Source organism: Trachinotus anak, unplaced genomic scaffold (genome assembly GCF_046630095.1).
Source record: "Trachinotus anak isolate AG129_WGS33_773 ecotype Australia unplaced genomic scaffold, CSIRO_AGI_Tana_v1 ptg000007l, whole genome shotgun sequence".
NCBI lineage: Eukaryota > Metazoa > Chordata > Actinopteri > Carangiformes > Carangidae > Trachinotus > Trachinotus anak.
Window position 1 is genome coordinate 4,352,333 of NW_027273858.1, and position 27,376 is coordinate 4,379,708.

At 41.3% G+C, this 27,376-nt stretch overlaps 1 protein-coding gene across 2 annotated transcripts in view; it reads right to left on the minus strand.

Moving 5' to 3' along the window:
- The window catches only part of atrnl1a (attractin-like 1a), a 249,853-nt gene that overhangs the window by 16,338 nt on the left and 206,139 nt on the right, over nt 1–27,376 (minus strand). Inside the window, exons 28-29 of one of the 2 annotated variants that reach the window (XM_071479995.1) lie at nt 26,133–26,228; nt 7,419–7,856 (exon numbers count right to left, since the gene is read on the minus strand). In XM_071479995.1, the coding sequence (XP_071336096.1) occupies nt 7,710–7,856; nt 26,133–26,228 (243 nt within the window). In that variant the 3' untranslated portion in view covers nt 7,419–7,709. Of the gene's footprint in view, nt 1–7,418; nt 7,857–26,132; nt 26,229–27,376 lie in introns of those variants that run through there. The other variant, XM_071479994.1, reaches the window with a different exon arrangement.

A 27,376-nucleotide genomic window follows, 5' to 3' on the forward strand; every position in this document is an offset into this window, starting at 1 on the left:
CCTGTGTCTGTGATCCAGAGATCCAGCCTCTCCCCTATTTTTCATGTGTGACGTGTGCATCTGGCAGCAAAACTACACAGAGAAAACTGCTGACAGTCATTTTGACATCACACCAGCCACAACATACCATAAAAAAAAAAAACGAGACAAAACAAGACATGGTGCAACTGTGACTCTTAATTCCTAGATTTCCCTCTGTTACATTTTCCTAATTTCTTCTGGAAAAACAAGCATATTGAAGAATTTCAAACATAACTGAACTCTGAATGCAGTGTCAGGAGAAATGATGACTTTCCTCCTAACTAGGAACACAGACAAGCAAACACTAAACTGACTCTGTAGCCAGAAAGGCCTATTAGCAAGCACAACAAAAAAGAAGCCACTGATGGACAGAAAATGAGAATAAAACAGAGAAGAGAGAAATGATGGTGTTTGTTGGCACAGAAATTATGAGCATGTTTTCTTGTTAACATACAATACACACACAAACACACACACACATTTTGACCGTAACGTGCACAAATATTAATGTTCACTTACTCATTTATTTACTTCACGGTGGCTTATACTTTAAACTGGCAGCATGGTTTCCAAAGCAACAGCGACTTTGTGTGTGTGTGTGTGTGTGTGTGTGTGTGTGTGTGTGTGTGTGTGTGTGTGTGTGTGTGGTCACAACCCACTAGCTCCTTTGATCTAAGATGCAGTTGAACCACAGAATCAGCGCACACACTCAGAGCTGTGTTTACAGCTCTCTGACAGTTTTCTGGTTAGTTGTGTAAAAGGTCATAAAAATTCATACTTAGGTAAACAGTCAAGACACAAGTACATAAAGTGTACAAGTGTCTGCTGCTACACAACCATGATAATAAGCTGTACATTAAGTTCAAATAAAGGCACATATGTGAATTTTGGTCAAAAATTCATTTTTTCCCCTTTTAAGAAAAATCCTTCTGATATATATTATATTATAAACTATATTATAAACTAAAGACCCAATCATCTGAAAAAAAAATACAATGAAATTAGAAAGAAAACATCATCAAATCATCAACAACATTTGGAAACGACTGGCCAGTAACATGCTCAGTCAAAGCCATAAAAAGATGACAGGGTTTGTCATTTCTCACTAAACTGACATATCTGCATCCTTGTCCTACATTGCAGAACTAATTTAATGTTCTCAAACTTGCACCACTTTCATAATGTTGTGGCCTTTATCTCAGCACTGGCCTCCGCAGTGACTTTGGAACAGTGGCCAGAGTCAGAACTGCAGGTCACATGATGCTCACTAGATCTAAAAGGTTTTCTTAGTTATTATCAAAACAACTGCTGTAAAACGACGTCTCATCCAACTCCTGCAAAGACCGACTCCACTGCTGTGACCTTTTACAGCCATGCACCGCTAACTGTCACTGCCGTCTGCAGCCTTCAGGAGCATGCATTCATACAGAAGCTTTCATGCAAACAATACAGGAACTAACTCATCAAACGTTTCAAAACACTGCAGGATAACTTCAGTACAGTGATAAAACTATTCCTACTAAGTGAGTTCACAACACTAGTCATTAGTTCAACCAGTGGGTCCACTTCTTACTGCCTGTGAAATGCTGATGTATGTGTCTGGCTCTCCACACATCTCACACCGAGCTGACTTCACTGGCTAATAACAAGCGGATTAGCAAAATGACAAATCTAACAGCAAAGAAGTGTGTGTGTGTGTGTGTGTGTGTGTGTGTACCTGAATCTTGGTGTATTGTGTGTGTGCCAGTGTATACTTGTGAGAGTGAGTATGTCTGTGTGTGTGTGTGTGTGTGTGAGTAAATGATGAAGCAGAGCCAGAGTAATGTGACAACAGTAAGAGCTGTCTCTGGCTCCTTTCCCAAACTAATCACAGTAAGTGTCTGTGCGTGTGTGTGTGTGTGTGTGTGTGTGTGTGTGTGTGTGTGTGTGTGTGTGTGTGTGAGTGAGAGAGAGATGCAGAGATTGTAGAGAAGTGAGAAATAAGCGGGAGGGCTAAATAGCTTAAATAAGGTAAATAAGCAGAGAAGAAGAAGAGTGGAGAAGTGGGTGAGTGGAGAGGTGAGTGAGGTGCAAGGTTAGCATGGAGAGTCAGGTGGGTGGAGTCCAGGTGGCCATTTAAGCCAACAGTAAAATCCTGCTGAGCTGTCTGTCCAGTATAAAAGCTTTCTCAGCTGACAGCCACTAAGTAGAGCTGAAGAGAACAGAGGTTCTGACCTGACAGAGAGAGAGATCACAGTCTCTCGCTCATTTTATTTATATTTTAAATATCAAGTGCCACTTAAGCCCAGACAACAGATTTTGCTGACTGTGTGCAATGTAGAAATTGGCTCCTTGGCAATACTAAGCAATTTCAGAGCTTCGTTCTATAGAGGATCATTGGAAATAATCCAGAAAGGTTGTTGTTTCACCGTGCAGTTTTTATAGTGGTTTAGTGCAACATCAGTAATTCCTTTTTTATGGTACGAAGTCTGAGTTACATATAGGCTGAAGTGCCTTGGCTAAAGGTTTGCTGTATAGACAGTTTAGGGGAAGAACTAAGTTAAATGTTGAGTCTCAGAGACAGATAGCGAGTCACCCTGATCTACCGAGTTTGGTTTATCTAAAGCCCAACTTCTTTCTTCAAACATACAGCCAGAGTCATAAAGAACTATCCTCAGAGACCAGAACATGGAGTCCATATGTACACCCGCCGAGCACTGTTAAAACTGTCAAAACTGACTCTGTTTCTGCAGTGAAGGTTCCCGAGAGCACAGTGGCCTCCACAGTTCTTATACAGAGGAAGTGGAACAACCGGGACTGGCTAAACTGAGCAAACAGGGGAGAAGGGCCTTGGTGAGGGAGGTGACCAAGAACACGATGGTCACTCTGGCTGAGCTCCAGAGATCCTGTGTGGAGACAGAGAAACTTCCAGAGGGACAGACATGTCCAAAGTCTCTATACTATCTACTGTCTGTAAAGACTGTTGCTTCAGTCTTTAAAGATGTTCCTCAAAGAGACAAGTTTTTTTTCCTGAATAAGGATCAGTGATACAGTAAATGGTTAACCACACCTCCTGTCGAGAACAGAGGGAGTCAGACAGCCAGACTGTCAAGTGATGTGAACCTGATGACCACAGCTAACGTCACTGGAGAGTGGCACCAGCATCATACGTGTGCGTGACTGAAGTGAAAAATGAATCTGTCCTTGTGTTGGTTCCTGTTTGTGTCAAAATGTGTCGGATGTAGAGAGGAAAGGAACAAGCTCCTGTCACATTAACGTTACATCATGTCACTAGTTCTGAATAGGAACTTGCCAATAACTGAGGAACAGTCTTACTTTTTTTTTTTTTTTAACAGTAAAATAACCCAAAAAAAAGAGCAATTCAGACAAGGTCACTTTACGCTGCAAGTTCTCTCAAGTCCATTTCTCCTGTCTGTTTGCTTTTCTCCTTTCATTCATCAGAAATAAGCAGAAAAAGGAAGAAAACTCCAAAACGTCCTGGAGAGGAGGTCATTCACCAAAGTGTCAGTCTCACCTCCCTCCTGCTTTCATCTCCTCTCCTCACTGTTTCCTTCCTCCTCTCTCACCCCTCCTCTCCAGTTTTTTTCATCCACATCTCCTCTCCTTTTTCCTCTTGTACTCGCTTCAAACAAACAGTCGTTGCAACACTCGTCCCATTTTTGTCCCTGGGATGAACAAAGTGGTCAATTGAGCAGTGTTTTATAGGTGGGGGGTAGTGCTGCAGCAGAATGATAGATGAATTGTCTCAGGCCAGAGGAAATTGAGCCAAAAGTTTATCTTCCTCTGGATAGCTACTATTTTTTCCATTTTTACTCTGAAGCCAAGTTCTCTAACAGCCTTCACTGAGTTTCTGTTCTGGATGTAGCTGCGTAGAAATCACAGCTGTAAATTGCAAATTTCTAATCCAATCATTCAAATAAGCAAGTAAGTAACTGGTGGACAGAAAGCAAGGCATAAAAACACAATCTAATCTGAGACAAAGAACAGTGAGGAAGGGATTGTTGTTTTAAAGTATTGTATATATGAACATATTACAATAAACTTCTTCCAAAACGTGATTTCAGATCATTTAAAGGTGCCATATTTTACATTTGTCTGTGTTTTATTTGAAGTGTTGATTTCCATGAGAAGATATATTTGTGGTTTTAAGAACCAAGAACTATCTCAGGTGGGTGGGGGTTGAGGCATGGCTGAGAGCAGTGACTGCTTTGTTGTGACATCACAAAGTTACAGAAGTCCTGACGGCTGGTTTTAAGGCTCAGTTTCTGAATACAGGCCGTGTGCATTTCTCTGTGGACTGAGGCTTTGATACTTTACATCTCACTTGTGGGACCTTTAACTTTTTAGATCATGTATGATGAAGTATGAATACAGAAGATATGAATACAGGTCTTGTGACATTAACTTAGTTTACACAGCTTGACACTCACTGGTCATAGATGACAATAAAGAATCTATAACTGTATATACATAGTATGTAATGAAAGCATATATACATATTCTCACTTAGTATTAAATTGGCTTTCCATGTTACTTGCATGTAATATTTTCCCATTAGTGAGCAGGTAATCAGAAGTTTATGGCGGATGCAGCCCACCGAACCGTTCAGCTGAAGTGCCTCCACTATTACCAGCACTCCTGTTTTTCTTTTCGCGTGACTGGGTTCAGTGATGGCTCTTTAAGTTTGGAGAATGAGGTTCAGTCAACAGGTTATTGCCTCATGAAATTCAGACACAGGAAACATGTCTTATCAAGTTGCCTGGGAGCCCTCACTAAAAACAAAAAAAATCCTCCTTAACAGGAACAAGCACATCACTATTTCTAACATTTTTTGAAATAATGTTTTCTTATTTTTTTTAATGCACTTCTTTCATCCTCTTGTAAGTCGATATTTTTTGTGTCTACTTAAATTATGAATGAGCATAAATGTGATTTATTCGGCTGGTCAGCTCTTATCCAATCCATAAAAAGAGCGAGGCACATTCTGTCTTTCAAAAGGCTTAATGCTGAACTTCTTCTGGCTAATGCAAACACTTTAGTGGATGCAGAGCTAATTAGAGAGCAGACCTTTCACATAATGTGAGGAGGTGTGATATTTTACAGATACCAACTGACTTTACTCTTTGTAAAATATCAGCTTAATTAAATTTACTAAAGTACCACTGGATTTAGAGTTTAAATATGTTACCAACATCAATTATAATCAAATAAAACATAACATAATTGCACGAATAGGAAATAACAGGTTCATGCAACTGTGGATCAAAACAGCAAATACTGTATATATACTATATAAATAAAGACGGGCTCTGAGATTTGTAGAATGTGTGATGTTAGAAACCTGATCAAAACTGGCTAAAAAAGGACAGCAAAGTCTCTGAGAAGCAGACGACATACAGAGAGAGGACAGGAGAAAGATGGTTCAGTGGTCAGTGAGGTCATACACAGAGGGCTTCTGTCAAATCCATGAGGTCTTATTTGTTGAAAATACTTAACTCTGTGCCCCTGCTGCAGGGTTAAAAGAGGATTTTGCCCTTGCAGAAGGAAAAGCTACAGAAAAGACAAATTGAGATATAATGGTTTCTGACTCTGTCCTTGAGGGACATGCCATGTGTTTGTCAGAAACAACTTTATTTAGCCCAAAATCAGGTTCACCAAATTACAGTAAAGCCACAGAAGTAGGATATATTCAATATGGAACTGGAACAAAGTCTGATAGTCAAACATTTGCTGAAACAAAAGATTTCTCCAGGTTGTTTTAAGGCAGAACTTCTGAGACTGAGCAAGGTAACGACTGCAACACCAGTTATCACACAGTACAATTTAACAACATGGCTAAAGGGCAGAGGATAAATACAGACAGAAATATATATAATGACAGTGTGAAGACATGTCTGTGAAATCACTTCACTCCTCTCCCTCTGAATCCTCTGCTTGCCTCTGCTCCACATCGCCTCCTCAGCTGCACTCTCCCCTCATTGTCCCTCATGATCTTCGCTGTCAGGCCTCTCCGTCCTCCTCTTTACTTCCATCACTCACTCTCTCTCTCCCTCCTAATGGCCCTCTCTCTCTGTCGCTCTGTCTATACATCTCATTTTCTCCATCTCTTTCTGTCTGTCGCAAACAGTCTCTCACTCTCGAGCTGATATTATCAACACAAGCTCTAGACAACTTCTTAAGGCCTCGCACTGCATCGCTGGAGGCACTGATTTGGTGATTCGCAGGTCAAAAGATGTCAAAGCACAGAGGATGAAACTGGGTCAAATTTGGTCAAGTTTTATAAATGGCTGGTGAACCTATCACTATTGTTTCATCATTTCATGACAACAGTTTATCTCAGTGTCTGAGCTTAATGTGGAAATGCAGTCATTGAAATGCTGATGAAACAGTAGTTATATTAAAGGTCCCATATTATATGAAGTGAGATGTCCATGTCTTTTTTCATTATAAAGCAGGTCAAGGCTCTATATTAATACTGTGAAAGCATCAAAGTGCTCAGTCCACAGAGAAATGCACACAGCCTGTATTCAGAGAGTGAGCCTTAAAATGAGCCGTCAGGACATCGTAACTTTGTGATGTCACAACAAGCAGTCATTGCTCTCAGCCATGCCCAAGTCCAGCCCACTTGGACCCACCGTCCAACCTGCCAGCCAATCAGAAGAGAGAGGCTCAGAGTCTCTCTTCTGATTGGCTCACCAACCTGTTGTTTCTAGAGCTCCAGAGAGAAGCCTGAGACAGGAGATGTAAAACTACACTGAGATGGTTTTTGATACTTAGGACCAATAGTATTAAGGACATCAACACCTCAAAGAAAATGCAGGAAAAGTGTAAAATATGGGACCTTTAAACCTAAACATCAAAATAAAACTCAACAAAATTTTGTCAATTTTCAGTTCAGACATCTTGACATCTTTTCACCAAATCAATGCACACACACAGAACAAGAGACAGTATATGCAATTACATTAAGCTTAGAGTCAAATACAGCTTCATCAAAGTGCTTTTAAACACTCAGAGGAAAATGCAGCTGCTAGAACGTAGATATCAGGCGAATCTCTTATCTCTGTTCATATCAATAACAAAGCCTCGGGCTTGATCTCAGTATGCAGCAGGATCTTTGTTACGCTGATTGTCTGGCTGTTCCACTCTTAATTCTTCTCTGTTCAGAGCAAAGAAGTGATGTGTAAACTGATATGTTTGTTGGGTCTTTGTACAGTTTTATCAAATCTGAATCTACCACTGAATGCGAATCTACTTTAGCTTTCTACTTTTCTAAGTGATAAAGTTATTAAGTGAGGGCAGAACTTAAGTTTCTCATTTATTAAGACAATGTTTTTAGGTAAAAATATGTGAAAGTAAATTTGTGTAAAATTAGTGAAATTATTTCCCAGAGGAAAGCAACATCTGAAGGTTATTTCAGGTAACCAGTGATCACTCTTCCTTGCGCTCTCTCTCTCTCTCTCTCCTGCTCATCGTCACTGGTGGCATTTTAAGTGGCTTTAAACTGACACAAAGGGCTCAATGCTGGATTGCAGGGCTTTGAACATGCAGCAACCCCTATTGGCCTCCTTGTTGAACAAATCTCAACACACACACACAGACACACACGTGGGATCACACACATGCACAAACACCACATTGCTCTCTGACCCCTGAGGTGTGGAGAGAGCCCCCCTGTCGTGCCCTCCTTAGCCGATTAGACTGGCCATGCATGTCCACCCCTGCAGGGCAGAAAATTGTCGTGTCCAATCCTCTCTCCATCCAAAACCCTTTTTTCCATTTCCTCCTCTCTCTCTGTCTGTCGGTATCTGTCGCCGTGCTCCACAGGGAGTCTGCTGGATTGAGAGGAAATGGTGCTGATCAGGGAGCGAGACAGATAGTGTGTGTGTGCGCGCGTGTGTGTGTGTGTAAAAACCACATTTGTCATTTTATTTCTGAATCTAAGTGTATTATGTATTTATATATACAGAGCATTCGGAAAGTTTTCAGACCCCTTCGCTTTTTTTCACGTTTTGTTATGTTACAGCCTAATGCTATTTTTTTTCCCTCTCATTGATCAACCCATTAATGACAAAGTGAAAACTGAATTTTTTTTTCTTCCAAATGTATTAAGAAGGAAAAACTGAAATATCACATTGACATAATTTTTCAGACACTTTACACACTACTTGGTTGAAACACTTTTTGCACGATTACAGTCTTGAGCCTTCTTGGGTCTGATGCAACAAGCTTTGCACATCTGGATTTGGGGATTTTCTGCCATTCTCTGCAGATCCTCTCAGGCTCTGTCAGGTTGGATGTGGGCAGACATTTTCAAGGCTCTCTGGAGATGTTTGGTTGAGTTCAAGTGAGGGCTCTGGCTGGGACACTCAAGGACAAAGACAGAGTTGTCCCTAAGCCGCTCCTGTGTCGTCTTGGCTGTTTGCTTGTTTCATTAAGGATATCTCTGTACTTTGATCAAACCTGACCAGTCTCCCTGTCCCTGAAAAACACCCCCACAGCATCATGTTGTTGCCACCACCATGCTGTGCGTCTTTCCACATCATGTCCAGTCAAATGAATTTCCCACAGGTGGACTCCAGCCAAGGTGTAGACACATTTCAAAGATGATCAAGAGAAATGGGAGGAACCTGAGCTAAATTTAAAGTTTCATATCAAAGTGTCTGAATACTCATGTCAATGTGATATTTCAGTTTTTCTGCTTTAATAAATTAGCAAACATTTCTAACATTGTTTTTGCTTTGAGAGGGAAAAAATGAATTTAAATGCTGATGCTTGATTTCAGCATGAGACTTTAACATAATGCTATGTGTTACACATTTTACCTGCATGTTCACAGCAAGAAGCTGCCACTACAACCCTTCTAATTATTATGAGCCCACGCCCCAGTACCTGAGACAGGTCCCAAGTGTCAAGTGGGTTCAGATGGACTCACTATCAGCTCTGATCAGATTGTGTGTCATCCCATAATCACAATGTTTAACAAAGGGACTTAACATTGATTTGTAAAACATGGATTCCTGCTCTTTTGAACCTGCTGTCGGTGCTGAGGTCTTCTCTCTATCAGTGTGTGTTTGGGTTAAATGTATTTTGAATCATGTCTAATTATCCCCCGGTCTAACTTGGACTGGCTCCAGCTGTCTGCCACAGGTCTGTGTCACATCAGGTCCACGGTTTGGTGCATGTGAAAACCTGCACTTGTTGTTACCTGAAGTGGGATGAAGATGAGGACACTTACACATAATAGGCTGAGTGTTTGCTGCAGCAGGTGCACAGTGCACAAAGTTTTTTCACTGGTGGAAAGAAAACTCAGTCACTCTCAGTCAGCTTGTTTTAAAATGAGACAAATTTTGAAATGTTCATGTTAATGTAACATAAACCTTTTATACCTCAGCGGTGAGGAGTAACAGAGCAGTTCAGAAGAGTTTCAACATACTGGTAGCTGGTAGCTTATCATCCTGCATGAAAGACCTTGCAGAGAGATAGAGGATTTTTGTCATTCACTTTTTCTTTCCAGAAGCTGACAGCTGCTCCTTTATTTACAAATAAAACACAGTTCATCAATGCTGACAGGGACAGCAGATTTACAAGTAGCAGCCTATAAAAGTATAAACCTTATTTTATGGAGATGAACTGAGAGTTAAAGCTGCAAATCTGTCAACTCGCCAACTGAGAACCACTGCACAGCACTCATGACCTCTGACCTCTAGAGTGAGACAACTACTGAGTGGGCATGTGTTGCTGTGTGCTTCCCTTGTTGTGGCATTTGAGGAGCTGTTTTCCTTCAGTGACTAAAACAAGCAAAAAAGTGCAGATTGCCATTTCCATTTGGATTCTGCTCATGGGACGATGAGGAGAGGGAGACGGGGGGAGGAGAGGGAGGGAGGGAGCAGGTGGACATGTTTGAGGTATTTCTAAGAAAAAAGAAAAGCTTTGAGAGTGAGAGGAGATTTTCCAGCACAAAGTGGTATCTTTATCTCTACAATCAGAGAGATCCAACAGAAGATACGCTGAGCCTCGTCCCTTCTCTCCTCCTCCCCCTCCTCCTCCTCTTTCTTCTCTAATCTCCATAAAACGCTGTGCCTGCTGTCTCATAAACAGTTTGTTGTCATCTACAAGTGGTAAACAAGTACACAAAAGGCTCTGCAGAGCGGACACTTTGTTGTCTCTGCGACAGCCTCCAGCATTATCCTGACAACTCTACTTATACATTCAAAATGTATGAAGACGCTGTCAAACAGAACGGTTTATGTGAGAAGAGGAGTCAAAAAGAGGAGACGAGAAGAAGAGGAGTAGAACGGAGACTGGAAGGAGAGGAAGCAAGGAGGGAAGGGTGAAGGAGAGGAAAAATGAGAGGAGGGGGAATGGGCAGAGAAGAGGATAAAATGAGAAGCAAGGACGTGAAGAGACAAAAAGAGTGAAGGAGGAGAGAGGAGATGAGGGAACAGGAGAGAAAATAAGTGGGAGGAAGGGAGATAAGATAAGGAGAGAAGGAGAGATGAGTGGAATGGAGAAGAGGGGAGGAGGAAACAAGGGAATAGGGATGGACAGAAACACCTTGTTTCTGGAGGAAAGGAAAGGAGAAGAAAAAATGGGCAGAAGAAAGGAGAGAAGGAGAAAAGGGAAGGATGGGAGCAACGGAGAGGAAACAAGGAGATGCAAGTAGATGAGAGGAGACGAATCAAAGAGTGGGGAGGGGAAACATGGAAGAGAAGAGGAGTGAGGAGAGGAGCAGGAGGACACAGTCGAAGGGATGAAACGATGAAGAATGTGCAAAGCTACAGAGATGAGAGGGGGAGGAGAACAAAAGAGGAAGGTGGAGGGCAGGAGGAAGAGAGATGACGAGACAGAGGCGAGGGAGGGAGGGAGAGGATGACAGGGCGGGAATCAGGAGAGGAAATGAGGAATGATATTCTTTTTAACACACACACACACACACACACACACACACACACAGGCTCTGAGCTGCACCGCTGGGAGTCGGTGGCTTGGAGCTGCACCCTGTGTTGGTCGGCTGCTTGTCAAGCGAATGGCTCACTGGTGTTTGAAGGCTCCCAGAGTGCGACTGAGATCGAGTGTCATGTTGAATCAGCTGTTCGCTGCGAGAGCCTGGATGCACCAGTACAGCAAATTATTTACAATTTTCATCTATTAGAGCGTTAATCTGTCTATAGATTCTGCTGCCGCACACATTCACACGCACCATCTGCCTTCCTGCTAACTGCCGCTCTCCATCTTCTCTTTATATCGCTCTTCTTCCGTCTGTATATTGTGTCTGTCTGTATCTCTCGTCTTTATTGCCTCTCTCCTCATCTCATACATTCTGGCTTGTTCTCTATAGAGTTGCGAAATGGGAGGAGATGCTGGTTGGAAAATATTGTTTCCTAGGGCTTAACAATAAACCAAATTAATCAAATTACTGATATTGGAAATCTCTTATTGGCTTTTACTTACTCTCATTGCAGAAAAAATAAATCTGACATAATTAAACTGAAGAAAGCAACAATCAATCAGCCTAAAATCTCCACCAGAAGTCAAAGAATATCTAATTGGTCATAATGTCAATAATCCAGCCAAACATAAAAAGTAAGCCTTTACACAAAAAAAGAAATGTTGTGTAATGATGAATTAAAATAATGTGTTATCAATACATTTTTTTCTAGAAAGACAAACCTCACGTTGCCCTGTATAATTAAGATCATATTGACATGTTGTATTTTTTTTTAAACATGAAAGTTTTGACTTTTTATCAAATAATTTTTCTAACAAATTTGTGCATCATTTTCACTGAAGTAAGAGATCTTCACGCTGATCCAATGCAAGACTGTCCTCATCAAAATTCAAAAACAAACACATAAACAAGATCCCCATCATCTGCTGTTTGTTCAAACAACTAATCTGACCTTGATGGTAAATTTAACCACAGAGAGATCAGATCAGAAAACCCTCATATGAATATTTTTGGAACAGCCACCTTGTTTGTTTTGGAATTAAATGAAAAGCCTCTTCTGTTGTCTAAATGTGAAAAAGATTAAAAATAAAAAAAATACATTATTGATCCCTATTGGGAAATTCAATGTGAGGACTTATTTTACCAAGCCTGGATGTGCTCCAGTTACCGGTCACCTGCGGATTATAATACATGTGCTTTTCACCAAGACGCAGAGGCAACAAAGTCTAAATGACAACTGTACAGAGGTGAATTATAATGTAACTCCTCTGTTTAAATTTGATCAAGGCTTAAAGTTCTGCACAATTGAGGGTGTGGCCGCTTTGAGTGACAGGTGGATGAACATTTGTTTGCCATGCTCTTGACTCCACACACGCCCCACCTCTTTGCCCACTTTTGGATTAGCCTGGAGTTCGGCAGAGTCAGGGGCTGGCAAGGTGGCGACAGTGAAGCAGCCTCCTCTGAGCTTCTGATCTCTCTTCAGAAACCTATGGGTGACATTACGGAGGCTACGGCCATCTTTATTTACAGTAATGATGTTAACATGCTCACAATGCTCTACACTGATAGGATGGCAGGAAAAGCAGAATCAACCCCAACATTAACCAGTTTCCCCTCACTACCTTTTGTTGTTTTTGTTTGCCTAAAGTCAGTTGCTAACCTCACCTCTCATTCGTCTACACTGCAACTGTTCAATCTACTTAACTGCGTCTAGTGAATCTGTTACGTTACAATCTGACAGTGCACACATCTTAGAACCCAGGTTATAAGATGTATCCATCAAGCGCACACCAACGAGTAATTAAAAGAAAGCATATTAGAGGATTAACGGTGTCTATGCAGACAATGAAAGGGACTTTTACTCCTGGATCCCTTTATGCCAAAAATAATTCTTCCCACTAAGCTTTCCTCTTCCCTCTCTCTGAATTTCTACCATACTCTGTTTGGTGTACTGTTTTTCTGCCTCTCTCTCTCTCTCTCTCTCTCTCTGTCCTCTTCCCTCTCTCCTTCATCATTTCTCTCCACTTGTTTATTTCTTGTCTGTGTCATTTCCTCTTCCAGTCCTCAGTGTGGGACGACAGGTCACATCCTCGTCTCCACACACCTGCATATTAAGCACATTGTGTGTGTGTTTGTGTGTGTGTGTGTGTGTGTGTGTGTGTGTGTGTGAGAGAGAGTCGACAGTTGCGTTGAATTTCCATTTTAATCAGCACATCGGTGAGCGAACAATCCTATTACTGCAATGGAGGACAGAGAGGCCACTTCACAACCTCTCCCTGTCTGCGTCTCTTCTCCTCTCCCTTCCTCCATCCCTCCATCCCTCTCTCTCTGTGACGACAAATTAATCATCTCTCTAATGCCTCATGAAAGACAAACTTTTTTATTCCCTCTTCTTAATTCGGGAGGTGGAGTATATCTGTCATTCACCCCCTCCTCCCCCAGACACACACACTTTCTCCGTCCTCTCCACTTCTCCCTTTACTATTAGTGGTGGAAAGATGAATGTGTTTTCGGCCTGCCAAGGATATGTAGTTGCATCCACAGGGGAAAATATACTCACAAATATGCACCTGGCTGCACACACATACACTTATACACATGCACACCTAGACACATGTGCACATGAACCAACATAACAATGCTCCAAAGGCCATCATCATTCCTGAAAATGTTTTTTTTTCTTTCAAATTCAGTATTGATGGACTGCAGAGGAGGAGGGCTGGAGATATCGATCAAGGAGAAAAGAGGAGAACAGAGAAACACACTCATCATTAAAAGGGCCGGGAAGAAAAGACTGTACGCTGGGAAAGTGGCCTAATGAGAAAGAATATGGGTGCTGGGTACCACACTGTAGCCTGGTACCTCACCTCTGAACCACCACCTACAACAACCCAAACAGACTTAGTTAAAGCTTCAAACAAGGCGTTTCCGGGATTGAATAACAGCCGAAAATCCATTTTTGGTGGCATTATTTTCTGAGACAGACATTCTTCATACCTCTTAATGAAGCATCTGGACAGCTGGTAGGTGTTAGGAGGTGTGAAAGCAAGCACAAGCAAGCTCTTGTTCATTCTTCACACAACTATTTCTGTCACTTTGTGCGTAGAAACCAGTGTAACACTACGAAAACAGTCAGGGAGAGACTGCTGAAGCATGTGCTCTGGTCATCGTGTTAAATTGTATAATTTAGACGACCTGCTCTTGTTGTTTTAAGCTTTATTCTCTCTTCGTAGGTTCTCAGTCCATGAGAACTCCATGAAAGTAGGATATGAAGTGTATGGTGTGAGTGTACAGGTACAGGTGAGCAGAAGAACAGTATGTGAACAGTCACAAAGTAAATTCCAGTTTCATTTTTATTTTAATCAATTTCTTAAATTAGCCTTTGATTATGCTCTAGATTAGAAAGAAAATTGTCCCGAGGCCGAGCCCTGCTCGACACCAACCTTATTGTTATAACTTTAAAGCTCCTTACAGAAAGTCGTCTTCACAGGAGAATGATTTTCCTTTATCCTGTTACTTCTTGGGAGGTGTCTAGTTTTTATCAGACACCAGTATTTTTCTGTTCATTAGAGAGACAGCGAGTCCTATGACAAGTAAAAATAAAGTCTGACAGACTAAATTAACAGCAGACTGTTCTTTGGTGCACTGTTGACTTGGTCTTCTGTGTTTTGAGGGAACCTGACCTAAAAACGCTTCATTATTGCGCTCAGAGCAAACTTGTTTGGGAGTTTAATGGGCGAATCCTGGTGCAACGCAATTCAGCATAAAGGACAAAACCTTTCAGCTCACAAGACTTCAGTGTGAGTATAAAGATACAATACAGAGCATTTTACAATATTAGTCTCTCTCTGACTGCCAGGCTTGTTCCTGAGCTGAGTCAACCCTCACTGTCTTTCACTCTTCTTCTTTCACCGCCCCCACAATAAAAACATAATTGTTTTAATGCAAAGTTCACCATGAGTCATATTAATTGTTTTTCACTTCAGTCTGTCATATTTCATTAACTCCTTTTACATTTCTTTTTCCGCTCCCTCCTCCCTGTCTCTCTTTATCTGCCTGCTGCACTCTCTTTCCAAATCACTAGAATAACGTCATAACAAGACGATATAATTATTACATAACAGGTGAATTTTATAACAAACAATAGTTGATATGTTAATGCAATGACTTGAATCAACTTCAAGCTGAAGCACTCTGACCCATTTTGAACATCTGTGATCATCAGTATGTGATGCTTCATATATCACTCTCCAAACAGGTCCTAAAGATCAGAGAAGGTCAGACCAGGCAGCCATGTTGGACTGACAAAAAAGTTTACTTACTGTGCATCAAACAACGTAAACACATAACTAATTACTCGACAGTCACAGTAGTTACAAAAAGAAAGTGAGACATTGTGATTTATCAAGCAGCAGCCTACAGGCTGGAAGCTAACTGACCAGCAGAGACTGTCCTGTAACAAACCATAGGTCGTCCGAGCAGACTCATATTAGATTTTGCAGACTCATGGTTACGTTTTTTCGCTAGGCGACATCTAGTGGCTGCAGTAAGTAGACAGGAGCGAAGGAAAAAGTCAGGATTTTCTTTCTAGTTTTTTCTTTTCAAAATTCTTCTTTTGAATTCAAAAGGGAGGAGAGTATCTGTGTATTCCTTCAGCCTGGAAGCCACATCTCATCACATCACATATGCCACTGTATCAACTCTCACTTACAACTTTACACACACACACACACACACACACACAGGCTGAGTGTTCAGGACATAATGGGCGCGCCTGCTTGGTCAGCTGAACCTGAAACTGGCACTAAACTCCATGATGGACGGAGTCAGATGGAGGGAGAGAGAGGAAGGAGGGGAGGCAGGGGAGATGGAAAGAACAAGGAAGAAAGACGGGAGACAAGGATGGAGGAGGTGTGAGAGAAAGTGAGCTAAAGTTTCAGTGTGGGAGGAAAAATGGAAAAAGAAAAGGGGGATAGGTGCAAAGCTGGATGCAGTCGGCCAGATGAAAGGATTTTCCAGGTGCAGGTAAAAAAAAAAGAAGGAAGACATGGAGACAGCAAATATTGAGGAAGAGAGAAAGAGAGAGACAAAGAAGAGCATGGAGTTACAAGAGTGGGGGAGACCCATCACTGTTTGAATATTCGGTTAATGGTCCACATTGGTACACAGTCTCTCCTGGAAGGCAGTCAGAGTGTCGCAAAGTGGCAGAAATTATTTCTCACCTTTGCACAGCTGACCAATCACAGCATGTAGTAATTGTGAGTTTGGGATTGTCGGTTTAAGAAAGTAACAGAAACAGTCAGAAACAGCTGCCCCAAATCCTCTCTCGCCTCCAGCTCATCACAAAACTCTGCAGCTGGGATTTTAACTCATGAGCACATCTCACCTGGCTTCCTCACACTGGCTTCCTGTTGCTTTTAGAATAGTTTTTAAGATTTTGTTGATAACTTATAAAACCCTGAGGCGCTGCACCCCAAGTTATTTATCCGTAATTACATAAAGGTGACAGATCCTTTGAAGGGCTCCTGGAATCCAGGGTTACAAACTCCACCTCATCTTTTAAATCACTCTTCAATCCACGAGAGCTTTGCCTTCCGACTGAGCTCCCTCTTCACCACAACTGTCTGGCTATATAATTACGGTTATACAGCTTATACACAGCTATAAATACAGTTTATTGTTGTTGTCATTATTATTATTATTATTTATTTATTTATTTATTTATTTATTATCAGCTACAGAAAGAATTTTCATGTTACACTTTGTATTGATTTCTACTGAGAGAGTTCACCAGCTCCCAAGGAAGCTGTTTATATCTTACCCTACAAGAAGTGAAGGGAAGGGTAGGACAGTGAGTCTGGACTGAAAGCGCAAAAAAAAAAAAAAAAAAAAAAAAAAAACAGTTAGGGGGGCCATAAAGAGTCCAGAACATCTGCAACATTGTGATACCAACACTGCTGTGGGTAGTGTCAGTTCAAAGGAATATAGGCTGAAAATAAAACTCAGTTTTATGACGTTTGGTCAAAGATCAAATGAAACATCTGTTTGCCCTCTGTGAAAAATGTAGAGAGTACATATGGTGTAACACGGTGGAAAAAGGCAAGATGTTCTTTAAACCCAAGAACAAAAACATGTCTCTGACTGATAAAAGTTGTTATAAAACAACTAGAGACAAAAGAAAAAAAGATAACTGCAAAAATTTAAGACAGGGACCCACTCGTAAATGTGTTTATAGCTCTAGGTGTTGCTTCTCCTCAGCAAAGTATAGGAGGAGAAAGGAGGAGGAGGTAAAAGTACAGCAGATTTTTAGCTCATCTGACAGCCTCAGATCCTCTTTGGGTTCTCTCCAGGTTCTGCTCAGCAGTGGAGGAGGAATTCAAGTACACTCATCAGAGGAGAGAGATACTGTGTGATCTGTTCACATTTTTAATCCTAGTCCTAATGTATAGCAGCGTTTACATGCACACTACTATCCTGGTTATGTTTTGAACATGTCAACAGTTTATCTGAAACCTGGATACACTTCCTGGAGTACTCTGAAAGGCTCAGATGGTGAGAAATAAAGGCACGCCTGCAGGCACACCATCAGAAAACTGGATGCTTTTGTGATCATGTATACAGGAATAATATACCATGTATGCCATGTATGTGTATAGTAATGCATGTAAACACACTCAGTTCTTATAAGTTTTCCCACAAAGATAAACATCTGCATATACTCAACCCTTCCACTACATTTCTGTACAACATTGTCTGTACAGTGGGTGCGAAGCTCTACACACACTTCCAATACAGGCTGAAGACAGTGGTTTGCCTTTGTAGCTTTTAGTAGTTTTGAAACCGTGAAAAAAGCATTGGACAACGAAATTCAGCAAAAGGTATTGTAGATGAGTTAAATAAATGAGTTAGTGCAGTATCATGGAAACTGGTTCACAAAGGTTTGATTCATTACTATGTGCTTCATGTTGGGAGGAAACAGATATTCACCAGTGAAAGATCTACATGAAGTTCTCATAGGACACACAGCACCACAGTAATTAATCTAATACACATAAACATGTCCACAAAGGTAAAATACTAAATCAACAACAGTGACTCAGAGAGTAACACTCCAACCGATGAACCTCGTCTCCCAAAAGTTACAACTATATATACTATACAGCAGTAGTACTTCCAACCAGATCGTGTTTTCTGTTAATAAATAATAATAATAATACATCTATGTTGTTAACTTACATATTTGGTGAGTCACAAATATGAAGATACTGAACACATTTGTTTTCCACCAAAATATTCTTGATACATTTCGCACCAAAGCATAAACTTCCATTGGAGTGGAAAGGCAGTGACACTACTGCGATCATACTTATGTATATGAAATGCCGTCAGGTAAGAATGTGTATGAAATGTATTTGATATCTTCTCAATTTCATGCAGTTTTAAGGATCTCTCTCTGGGTTTGTTTTTAAATTAGCAAACTGGACAGTTCCCACATTCATACACTCAGATATTCTGAAAATGAAGAGCAGAAGATCTGGTAATATTTCATTCAAAAGTAAAACTTTTCTTTCTATTTTCCATTCTGTTGGTATCAACAATAATCTGTGAGGCCAGATTTCTCAGCAGGAGCTGCTTATTGAGGTGGGTCAACAACTGCAACCATTATTATCTAGTGCCATAACTTCACCTGCTTCTCCGTGACTGAGCACTTGCCATCTTCAGCCTCACGATGAATTACTTAACTGATATCTGTAAAATGACAAAATTGCTGGCTGGAGAAGAAACAATAGAAAAGAGAAAAACAGCTTAGGGCATTTTTTTTACTGTATGTCAAGAGATGATTTTGTTTTCCTGCACTCCAACTTTTTTCCCTCAGATATATATACCTGACAGAGAAACGGAGAGGTAGCAGAGGAGGAGAAAGATAAACAGAGGGATAACAACACAGAGGAAGAGGGATGGTTGGGGAGAGTCCGTATGTTTGCTCAGCTGAGGCTGCTGCAGGTGCTTCTCCTCCGGCCAGTGAAATAATGTGTGGCCTGGACACTTTCTCTAATCTGCCTAATGATAAAAGGAAGAGAAAAAAAAGCGTTTTTGTTAAAGCGCAAACTCAACATGAAGAGCGATGTGTTTGTTTTAGCCTTGTTAGTGTTGACAGAGGTGTGAGTTATTGAGTTAATAACATCCTGAGAGTCTGCCGCCGTGCCTTTCAGCCGTGAGATACACAGAAAGAGCCACAGGTGACTGCAAAGTAAACCCAAGGAGTGTATGCAATTGCCCATTATGAATGCAAATAAGTGTGTCTACATGTGTGTGTTTGTGCCTTTCCTCATTTTTCTTCTATGCCTGACGGAAGCTTTTGTGTTATCTGATCAGCCCTGCAGCGCTGTGCGTCTGTGTGCATCTACTGTGGATGAATCAGTGTTTAGCTGTGTATTTTTCTACCGAACACACATTTCTCCCAGGTGTTGTAAATATTCTTTATCTGCTTCTTTCCCCTTCATTCCCCCACCCTCCATCCATCCATCCATCGCTCCAGCCCTCCCCATCCGCCAGCCCTCCTTCCTGAGGCATATTAAATCCCTGCAATTGAAGAATAAATGCGCCACATTAAAACACAAGATGTGATATGGATTCATTCTTTTGCTTTAAATAGCATTATGAAAATGGGAGATTGCCGTTAATAAGAGCCAAGGTAGGAGCTGCTCCTAGCAGGCGGAGGCGTACAGATGCTGGTTGCTGCGGGCTCATCAGCTTTACGACGTAATGGCAGTACTTTATGGAGGCAGTGGCAACATCGATTTATGCTGATGACTCTGCCTGTGTTCTGTAATGCAGCAATGACACACTGTAAAGCTCTGACGAAGCTTGGGAGAGGAAGAGGAGGCCTTCAGCTGCAGAGCACGGCCATATACTCTGTGATCTAGTGGCTTTTACCACTATTTAACATACAGAGGGCTGTTGTTCGTTAGAGAGAGGCAAGAGATGGTGCTCTATCACAAGCATCTCACTATTTAGAGACAATTTAAATATGGATAAATAACATTTATACTTCAGGAGTGACTGTAATCATGGAAATAGAGATGTCATCAGTTGCACTGAATATGTAGACAGATTTGGGGATTTGAGGGAGAGATTTAAAGTTCTGTAATTTCCACATAATTTCCTGGGAAAAAAGGTGAATTATAGGGGAACTATTTAATTAGTACACTTCAAAAGATTTATTTCTAATCAAAGCACAACAGGTCGACAAAACTTTCTGAAATGTGATGTTGTCAAATTAATTTAATCATGTTAATTACTGGTGCCATATTTAGTGACAAAACTGCACTGTGCTGTGCTTTCCAGGAAACTCCTCAGATATTACCAGAAAAATGTATTTTGAAATGATGGACGAGTAAAATAAAGGTTGAGCCTCCTGAAAACTGCGTTCATGCCACCCTGTAATTCCCACATCGTTGGCTCATCTCACCTCCCTCTAGTTATATCTATATCACTTTGATTTCAAGAATTTATCACAAATCAGACGTCACTCTAACAGAGAAGTGCTTGCCAGATGGAGAGTGTTTTTATTTCTTCATTTCTCTATATCTCCCTCCTTCCCAAAAACTCAAAATGTAAATCTATAATCTATAACAATAACAAAAAGCTGCAGTTGTTTTGTTCCACTGTGGCAGTGTATGCTGTCATCTAATGTTATATTATATCACTTTCTTTGTCCTGCTTCACAAAAAAATGTGAAGCAGTGGAAAATCAGACGTCGCTTTAGGACAAAAGTGCTTGTCAGATGTTGAGATAAAGTTTCCACTGTTACCAGACATTAGCACAAGTTCAAATGTCTCAGATGCTGAAAATAAATAAATGAATGAAATTAAAAAAAAAAAAATCTCTTTCCAGCAACTGTGTCCCAGTCATTCTGAATAATCTGCAGAAGTTTTTGGTTAACTTTTTTTTTTTTTTTTTTTTTGAAAGTAGGTGTAATAAAAACTGCCAATAATGAGGTCTATGAATTACCCACAGTCTCAGGAAAGATTACTGAGTTTTGAATGTTTAATGTAGTTTTTCAGTGTTGTGAGCACAGCAAACCACAAACAAAATAATTATTTTTGTATTATGTATTAAAGTGGCTGCAAAAATTTCAGAGAGAGATAAATCAAAACCCCAACAAATAAACTAAAACAATCTGAATATGCTGTATATTCTTTTTAAAATTCTATATAATAAACCAACCCTTTGAAACAGCATGGACACAGCATAGAGGTATGTAACTATTGCAAAGAAAAGAACTGACAAAGTTCCATAAAGGGATTAAATAAAGCATTGTAAAAATAGCATATGGTTTCTCTTTCTCGCACTGAAGGTTGGAGTTTGAGTTTTCAGTTCTTGGAAACAGATCAAGAGTTGGATGAGATTGCACACGGCAGTTGAGACACATAGAGATTGTATCATTAAGGAGACACCTTGCCATACGAAAACTTTCTTCTCACAACACTGACACAACTCTGCTCCATGTTTTTTTCTTTTGTTTGAAGAGTATAATTGCAAGTCTTTAGAGAACTGAAAAAAATATTCTTTCCAGCTGTGACACATGCAGCCTGCATCATTACAGAAGATTAACCGAGCCCAGGCGCCTCACCATGCCGTATGATATGAAATGATAGACGGCTCTTGTTGCAGGAGTACCTATAATTGCAAGTCGTCAGAGGACAGAAGAGACGTCTTTGAGGAGAAACCTCCCAGAAAGCTTTTTAAGTTCATCCTCTATGTGTGCTGGGGAATCTAAGCACACCACACATCCACATGAATTCATACATAAAATTGTGATGGATCTTAAAACCGTTTGTTCTGACAGAGACAGAGAGTAAAAGAACACAGATACATCTGAACGGAAATTCATGAGGGAAGCTGAGAGGACGCGCCGACTTCTACTGTGCAACACGATACAGTGGCAACACATATGGCAACGCAATGTGGTTAGAGGGGACATCAATCAAATTCTGGCTGGTCAGTTCAGTACAATATAATATGTGTCTGTATGTGTATACATTCTAGAAACTATGTTAATGTAATACTAATTTGTTTTCGAATTTACATTCTGACGCGAATCATAACTGCTGACTGGACTATGTTCACAGGTTTATTTATATGAAACACAGGTGATGGAGGGCAAAATAAACCTGATACTTTTCCAGCACTGAGGGCGAGAGTTTGCATTAGCACAACCACTGACACTGTGTCAGCCACTGCCAGTTACAAGCTAACGGACAACATAAACAAATAAAAGGTGCTAACTATGCAAACCATTCTGATATGTCTAGTGTGATTCTGGTCTCGACAGACTCCTCATCTGAGTCTGGGTCTGACTGAGGCTCAAACATGTGGCTGAGTCTGTGATGCTTCCTCCTCTAACCATCTAGATGGTCTCTGCTCTTTCACCTCTCAACCTAGCACAAGCAGCATCCAGAATTTTTCATAAGGAAGTAAATGTAGATGTGCTTCCTACCCCAGTATTATAATTTAATATAATTTTTATAAAGGAAGGGCTTTTCTATATTTCTATATAAAATTAAAAATATAAATAAAAAGCACAACTCATCCATTTTTTATGTATTAATCCTCCATAAAATACTACAACACTCCTTTCCATGCAATTATATGTTCATCGTCTGATTCACACACCTTCCATTCTCTGTGTGGAAACAACAATTGTTGTGTTTCGTGCTCGCTGTGTAGACATGGCGTGCAACGGGATGATGATGATGACTCTATTTGTTTTACTCTACTCTGTTGCTCTGCATAACCGGGACAACATTAAATAGCAGGACAGCATGGAAATGTTCCCTTTCCCTCATTCATTACACAATTAAGCTAAGCTGCATGCTTGACGATGAACCAGATGTTGTGTAATTAACCTCAGTGTGAAGATAGCGTTCTGCCCCATTGTCTCTCACCTTCAAGAATGAAATGGAAACCAGGCTGAGGCGGAGATAAGGGAAGGGACTCCTGAGGTTTCCACAGGCACGTGAATTAAGCTGAACTGAGCCAAGTCAAACCTGGTCAAAACGGAGCTAAAACTAATTAAGCGTCATGTGCAGATAGCCCTCCACGCCATGGTCTCTACAAACTTCAGCTCAAACTGTTTGAGGGGAAGAGGCCTCAGACAGGAGGGGAGATATGTTGAGGTGGACGTGAGGGAGACGGGGTTTTGAATTTCAAAACATTACAGTATTTTTTACTGAATACATCCAAAATGAAATCAAAATAAATGATCTGACTCTACTTAAAAGAAGTTGTTTGATCCAGATGCTTGGATACACAGTGTTTGGTGGCCAGCATTCGTTTTGTTTCAGTATGTTATTAGCTTTTGTTTTCATGTTGAAATGTTGGAACACATAATTGGGAAATGTTTGAAATCTACAAATGCCTCTTTATTTAGCAAAATGTCAGCTGTGGTCTGAGAGCTCAGCAGTGTTTGTTTTTGTTTGCATGCAGTTTGATAAATGAGGGTCACTGTTCTCTTGGCTGTTATTCCCATTGGTTGACCTCTTGTACGCAGCAAATCTCCTGCAGCATCTGTCACTGGGCTCCACTGTGGCTTTAGGGAGGGATGACAGAGGTGGCTGAGAGGTAACAATTCGCTTCCCATAATGCACTGCTACCATCAGGATTATTAATGTGTTGAAATCAATTACGTCTATGCAAGGTCAGTCGAATTAGCATGTTACTGTTTATCTCAAGTGTCACAGGCCTTGAGTAATGAGACAACAATCTACCATTAAACAGCATTTAACTATATAACACTTTATAATTGTTGTGATCATTTACAGCGGCGTACAGGAAAAGTGTGTGAAAGCCACAAAATGTTGCCTCCATATTTATACAAACAGAAGGTCAGATTTGAATGTTTGAATGTTTTTAAATTTAGCTGTTAGTTATTTAGTTTGTTTTTACCTGTTTATTTTAATGTCTGTGTAAAGCACTTTGGTAAACATCCTATTTTTTATGTGCTCTATAAAACAAATCAAACACCTTTCATGCAAAGACTGCAATACAAGGTGCTTAACAATAATAAAAAACAGTAAAATCAATTGAAATAGGACAAAATTAATAAGTAAATAGGTTTAAGGGAAGGCTAAGCTAAAAGTCTTTAGATTTCTTTAGACATTGTGCCATCCTCAGGTCCTTTGGCAATAATGAGCAAATCTTCTAGTCATAGTGTAGCCCCCATCCTCCTCCAAGTCCAACAATGGACCGATAAGCCTCTGTAACTCCATTGAGAATCTCCACATCCTCATGTCCCAACATCACACTGGACACTGAGGCGTACTTGCTATTCACAAAGAGACAGGAATCACAAAGCAGAGGTGACACCACCGCCATTTGAAAAACGGCCTGCCACACCCCCTCAGGAGAAGGGTGCATCACATTTGGCAGTTACCCTTTCACTTAAAGTACCACTGTCATGTTGCAGTGTGTGCTCTGTAATCTCTTTGTACGAGAGGCTGATACGAGCGGCGGTCCAGCTGCCTCTCTCAGGGCCTACACTCCACCAGCTCACACTGCCTCTGGAGAACCCTTCAGGGCCGGTGGGTGAAGGTGAGGTGCCAGCATGGTGGAGAATCACAGGCAGAGCCGAGCTGTCCTGAGAGCCAGAAGAGGGCTCTCAGGACAGCTCAGTGAAAAGTGCGCTATTGAAACCAGGTGCAGTCTCTCTCCCCCTGCCCCCCACCTTTGTTGACGTCAGTTCTTCCCTGAGGTGAAACATGGATGTTGTTGAACAAAGTGCTGTCACATGGTGTCCACACCTGCTTGGCAAAGGCTCACAGTTTAATGTCATCTTGTGTTCTTGCAGACCCTAGGGTGCCTCCGACATCACGAAAAGACACTTGTGAGCACGTGTCACATGCTTTCTATCCTTTCTATCAATTTACAGATGCCATGGGCCAAAGCACACACATACCAGTACGCAACCTCACTGTTCATAACACCATGCCCCTGACTTCAGCTCCACAGGAGTCATCGCATTATGATTTTTTTCTGACTCAGATGATAGCGATGCCTCCCGTCACCAGAGACGCTCCTGATTCGGTCAGTGACACTGATGATACGGTATTCTCAGTTCAGTTCAGAGGATTTTGTGTTTTTGTTTGTGGATGTACTGAACACATTTAATTCCACAACACTCAGCTGTTGTGTCTGGTCTGTACCCGCTGCGGCTCTGTGTGTTTGTTCGTGTCTAATCAGGAAACAATGGCACACACACTGCTATTCTTTCTGAATCGACAAGGGTCGACGTTGACTTGGCCGTGCACTGCACTGCGGGATGACTCTTCATATTCCAAGCCAACCAGATGATGTCAAACTGTCTATGTGAACCTCTGCCATTGTAATGATTCACAACTCCAATAGGCTTGAATAAGAGACACTTATTTTCATTTTCATTGGGTCTCAGTTCACTTTCAAGGGAAAGACAAACAAGCTTCTGTCTCTCTGGTGATTTGAGCCTCTTTCTCAAAACCTGAGCTGAACAGTGGTGAGACACTAGTGGTCCACCATCAACTTTTTTAATTGATCATATCATTGTTTGATTTTTTTTTTTTTGTTATGGATTCTGACTCTTCACTTAAGGTAGGTTGACTTTGCACCTGTCATTCTTATTTGCACCACGGACTTTGATGACAAAAGATAACTCAGTGGTGGCCTAAAGGTTAGTATGTATGGTTGAGTGAAGTACTTAAATTGAGATAAGTTACTTAAAACTTTTCTCAAAGCCTTTGTGTAGCCTTTGTTGTGCTACCCGTTTACAGTGTCAGCATCCTGTTGTGTATCCACAAATCGCCACACAATCACACACCCACAGCGGTGCCACAACAACAGTCAAAGCAGGAGGTCAGTGAGCCAAAGCAGTGTTTATATCCTTTTGTGTGTGTGTGTGTGTGTGTGTGTGTGTGTGTGTGTGTGTGTGTGTGTGTGTCAGTCTGAACAGTAGGAAGTGTCAGTGTCAAACCTGCCAAGTGTTGCCATGGATATGCAAATGAACACAGTGTTCTCAGTGACTATGTTGTGTGTGTTTTCCTACGATTTCTCTTGTGTGTTTATGTGTCTCTGTTTTAGTTTTGTTTATCTCTGGGTGCATCCATGTTTGTGTCTTTTTTCTAACCTGTAGCAGCTCCTCTTGGTCTCCGCCCACCTCCAGCACCACAGCAACTGAAGCGAAGGGACGACTGGCCATCTGCTGTCGCTCTCTCATCAGCTGCTACAGAGGGACACAGACAAATAAAGATTTCTAATTTAGAATGTTATTCTGAGGTAAATTTAACAGAATACCATTCATTTACAATGTAAAACAATGTTATTCATGCATAGGAGGACCACATTCCTCTACTGTTGGTCACTGGGGAGTTCTGCTTGGACCAGCAGGACGTTAAATGACTTGCTCAAGAGCAGCTTAGCAATAGTTACCGCTCAGTTTCTCAAGTTCTCCCTTACAGCCATCTGGGTTTAGATTTCACCCTGCAACCACAACCACATGGTTCATATGCCTGCTTTTTAACAGAGAGCCATGTGTGATCGAGGAGGAGAGGAAGGTTAAAGTGAAATAACAGGGTTAAAAAGAAATGGGAGAAGGAAGAAAAGAAATTGGAGAAAAGGAAAAGGGTAAGAGAGTGGAAAATAAGTAGAAAGAGAGAGAGAGGACAGGACAGGAAAGGAAAGGAAGAAAAAAAAGGGATGGGAGGAGGAGGAGGGGAGGAGGAGGGATGGGGAAAATTGGGGAGCAGAGATCAAAGCAGAGTGGTTGATAGATGCACAGGAGGAAGGCGAAGAGGAAAGGGGGGATGGCAGGTGGTGGAGGGATGGAGGGAGTCGGAGGGGAGGAGGAGAAGGGCGGGCAAACTTCATTAATGAGGAAATGTCAGTTGAACAAAGGCAGACGGCGAGGCCTTTATCAGCATGAGGTCCAAACACCCCGGCTGAGAACACAAACACAGATAGATACAGTACAGAAAAAACAGAGGAACATATTGTGAACATGCAAATACGTACTCACCACACAAAGTAAAAACAAAGACACACAACATCAGCAGAGACAAGCACGCGCACTAGGTGTATCAGTATCGTTTCGCTCTCATCCACCCTCCACTCTCCATCAAAAGCACTTTCCCCAGCTTTTTCCACTTCACTACAGACACATTAATGGAGTTTTGTTTCTACATTTAGCTCGGGGGGTGGCCACCTGTTTCACGCACAACAAACTCATTTCGGGCCGATAACGCGCCAAGCTCTAATCATCAGTATGGTGCTTGTTGTTTCGGCAGAAAATCTGGTGTAGCCCTCACTACACACACACGCACGCACGCACGCACGCACGCACGCACGCACGCACGCACGCACGCACGCACACAC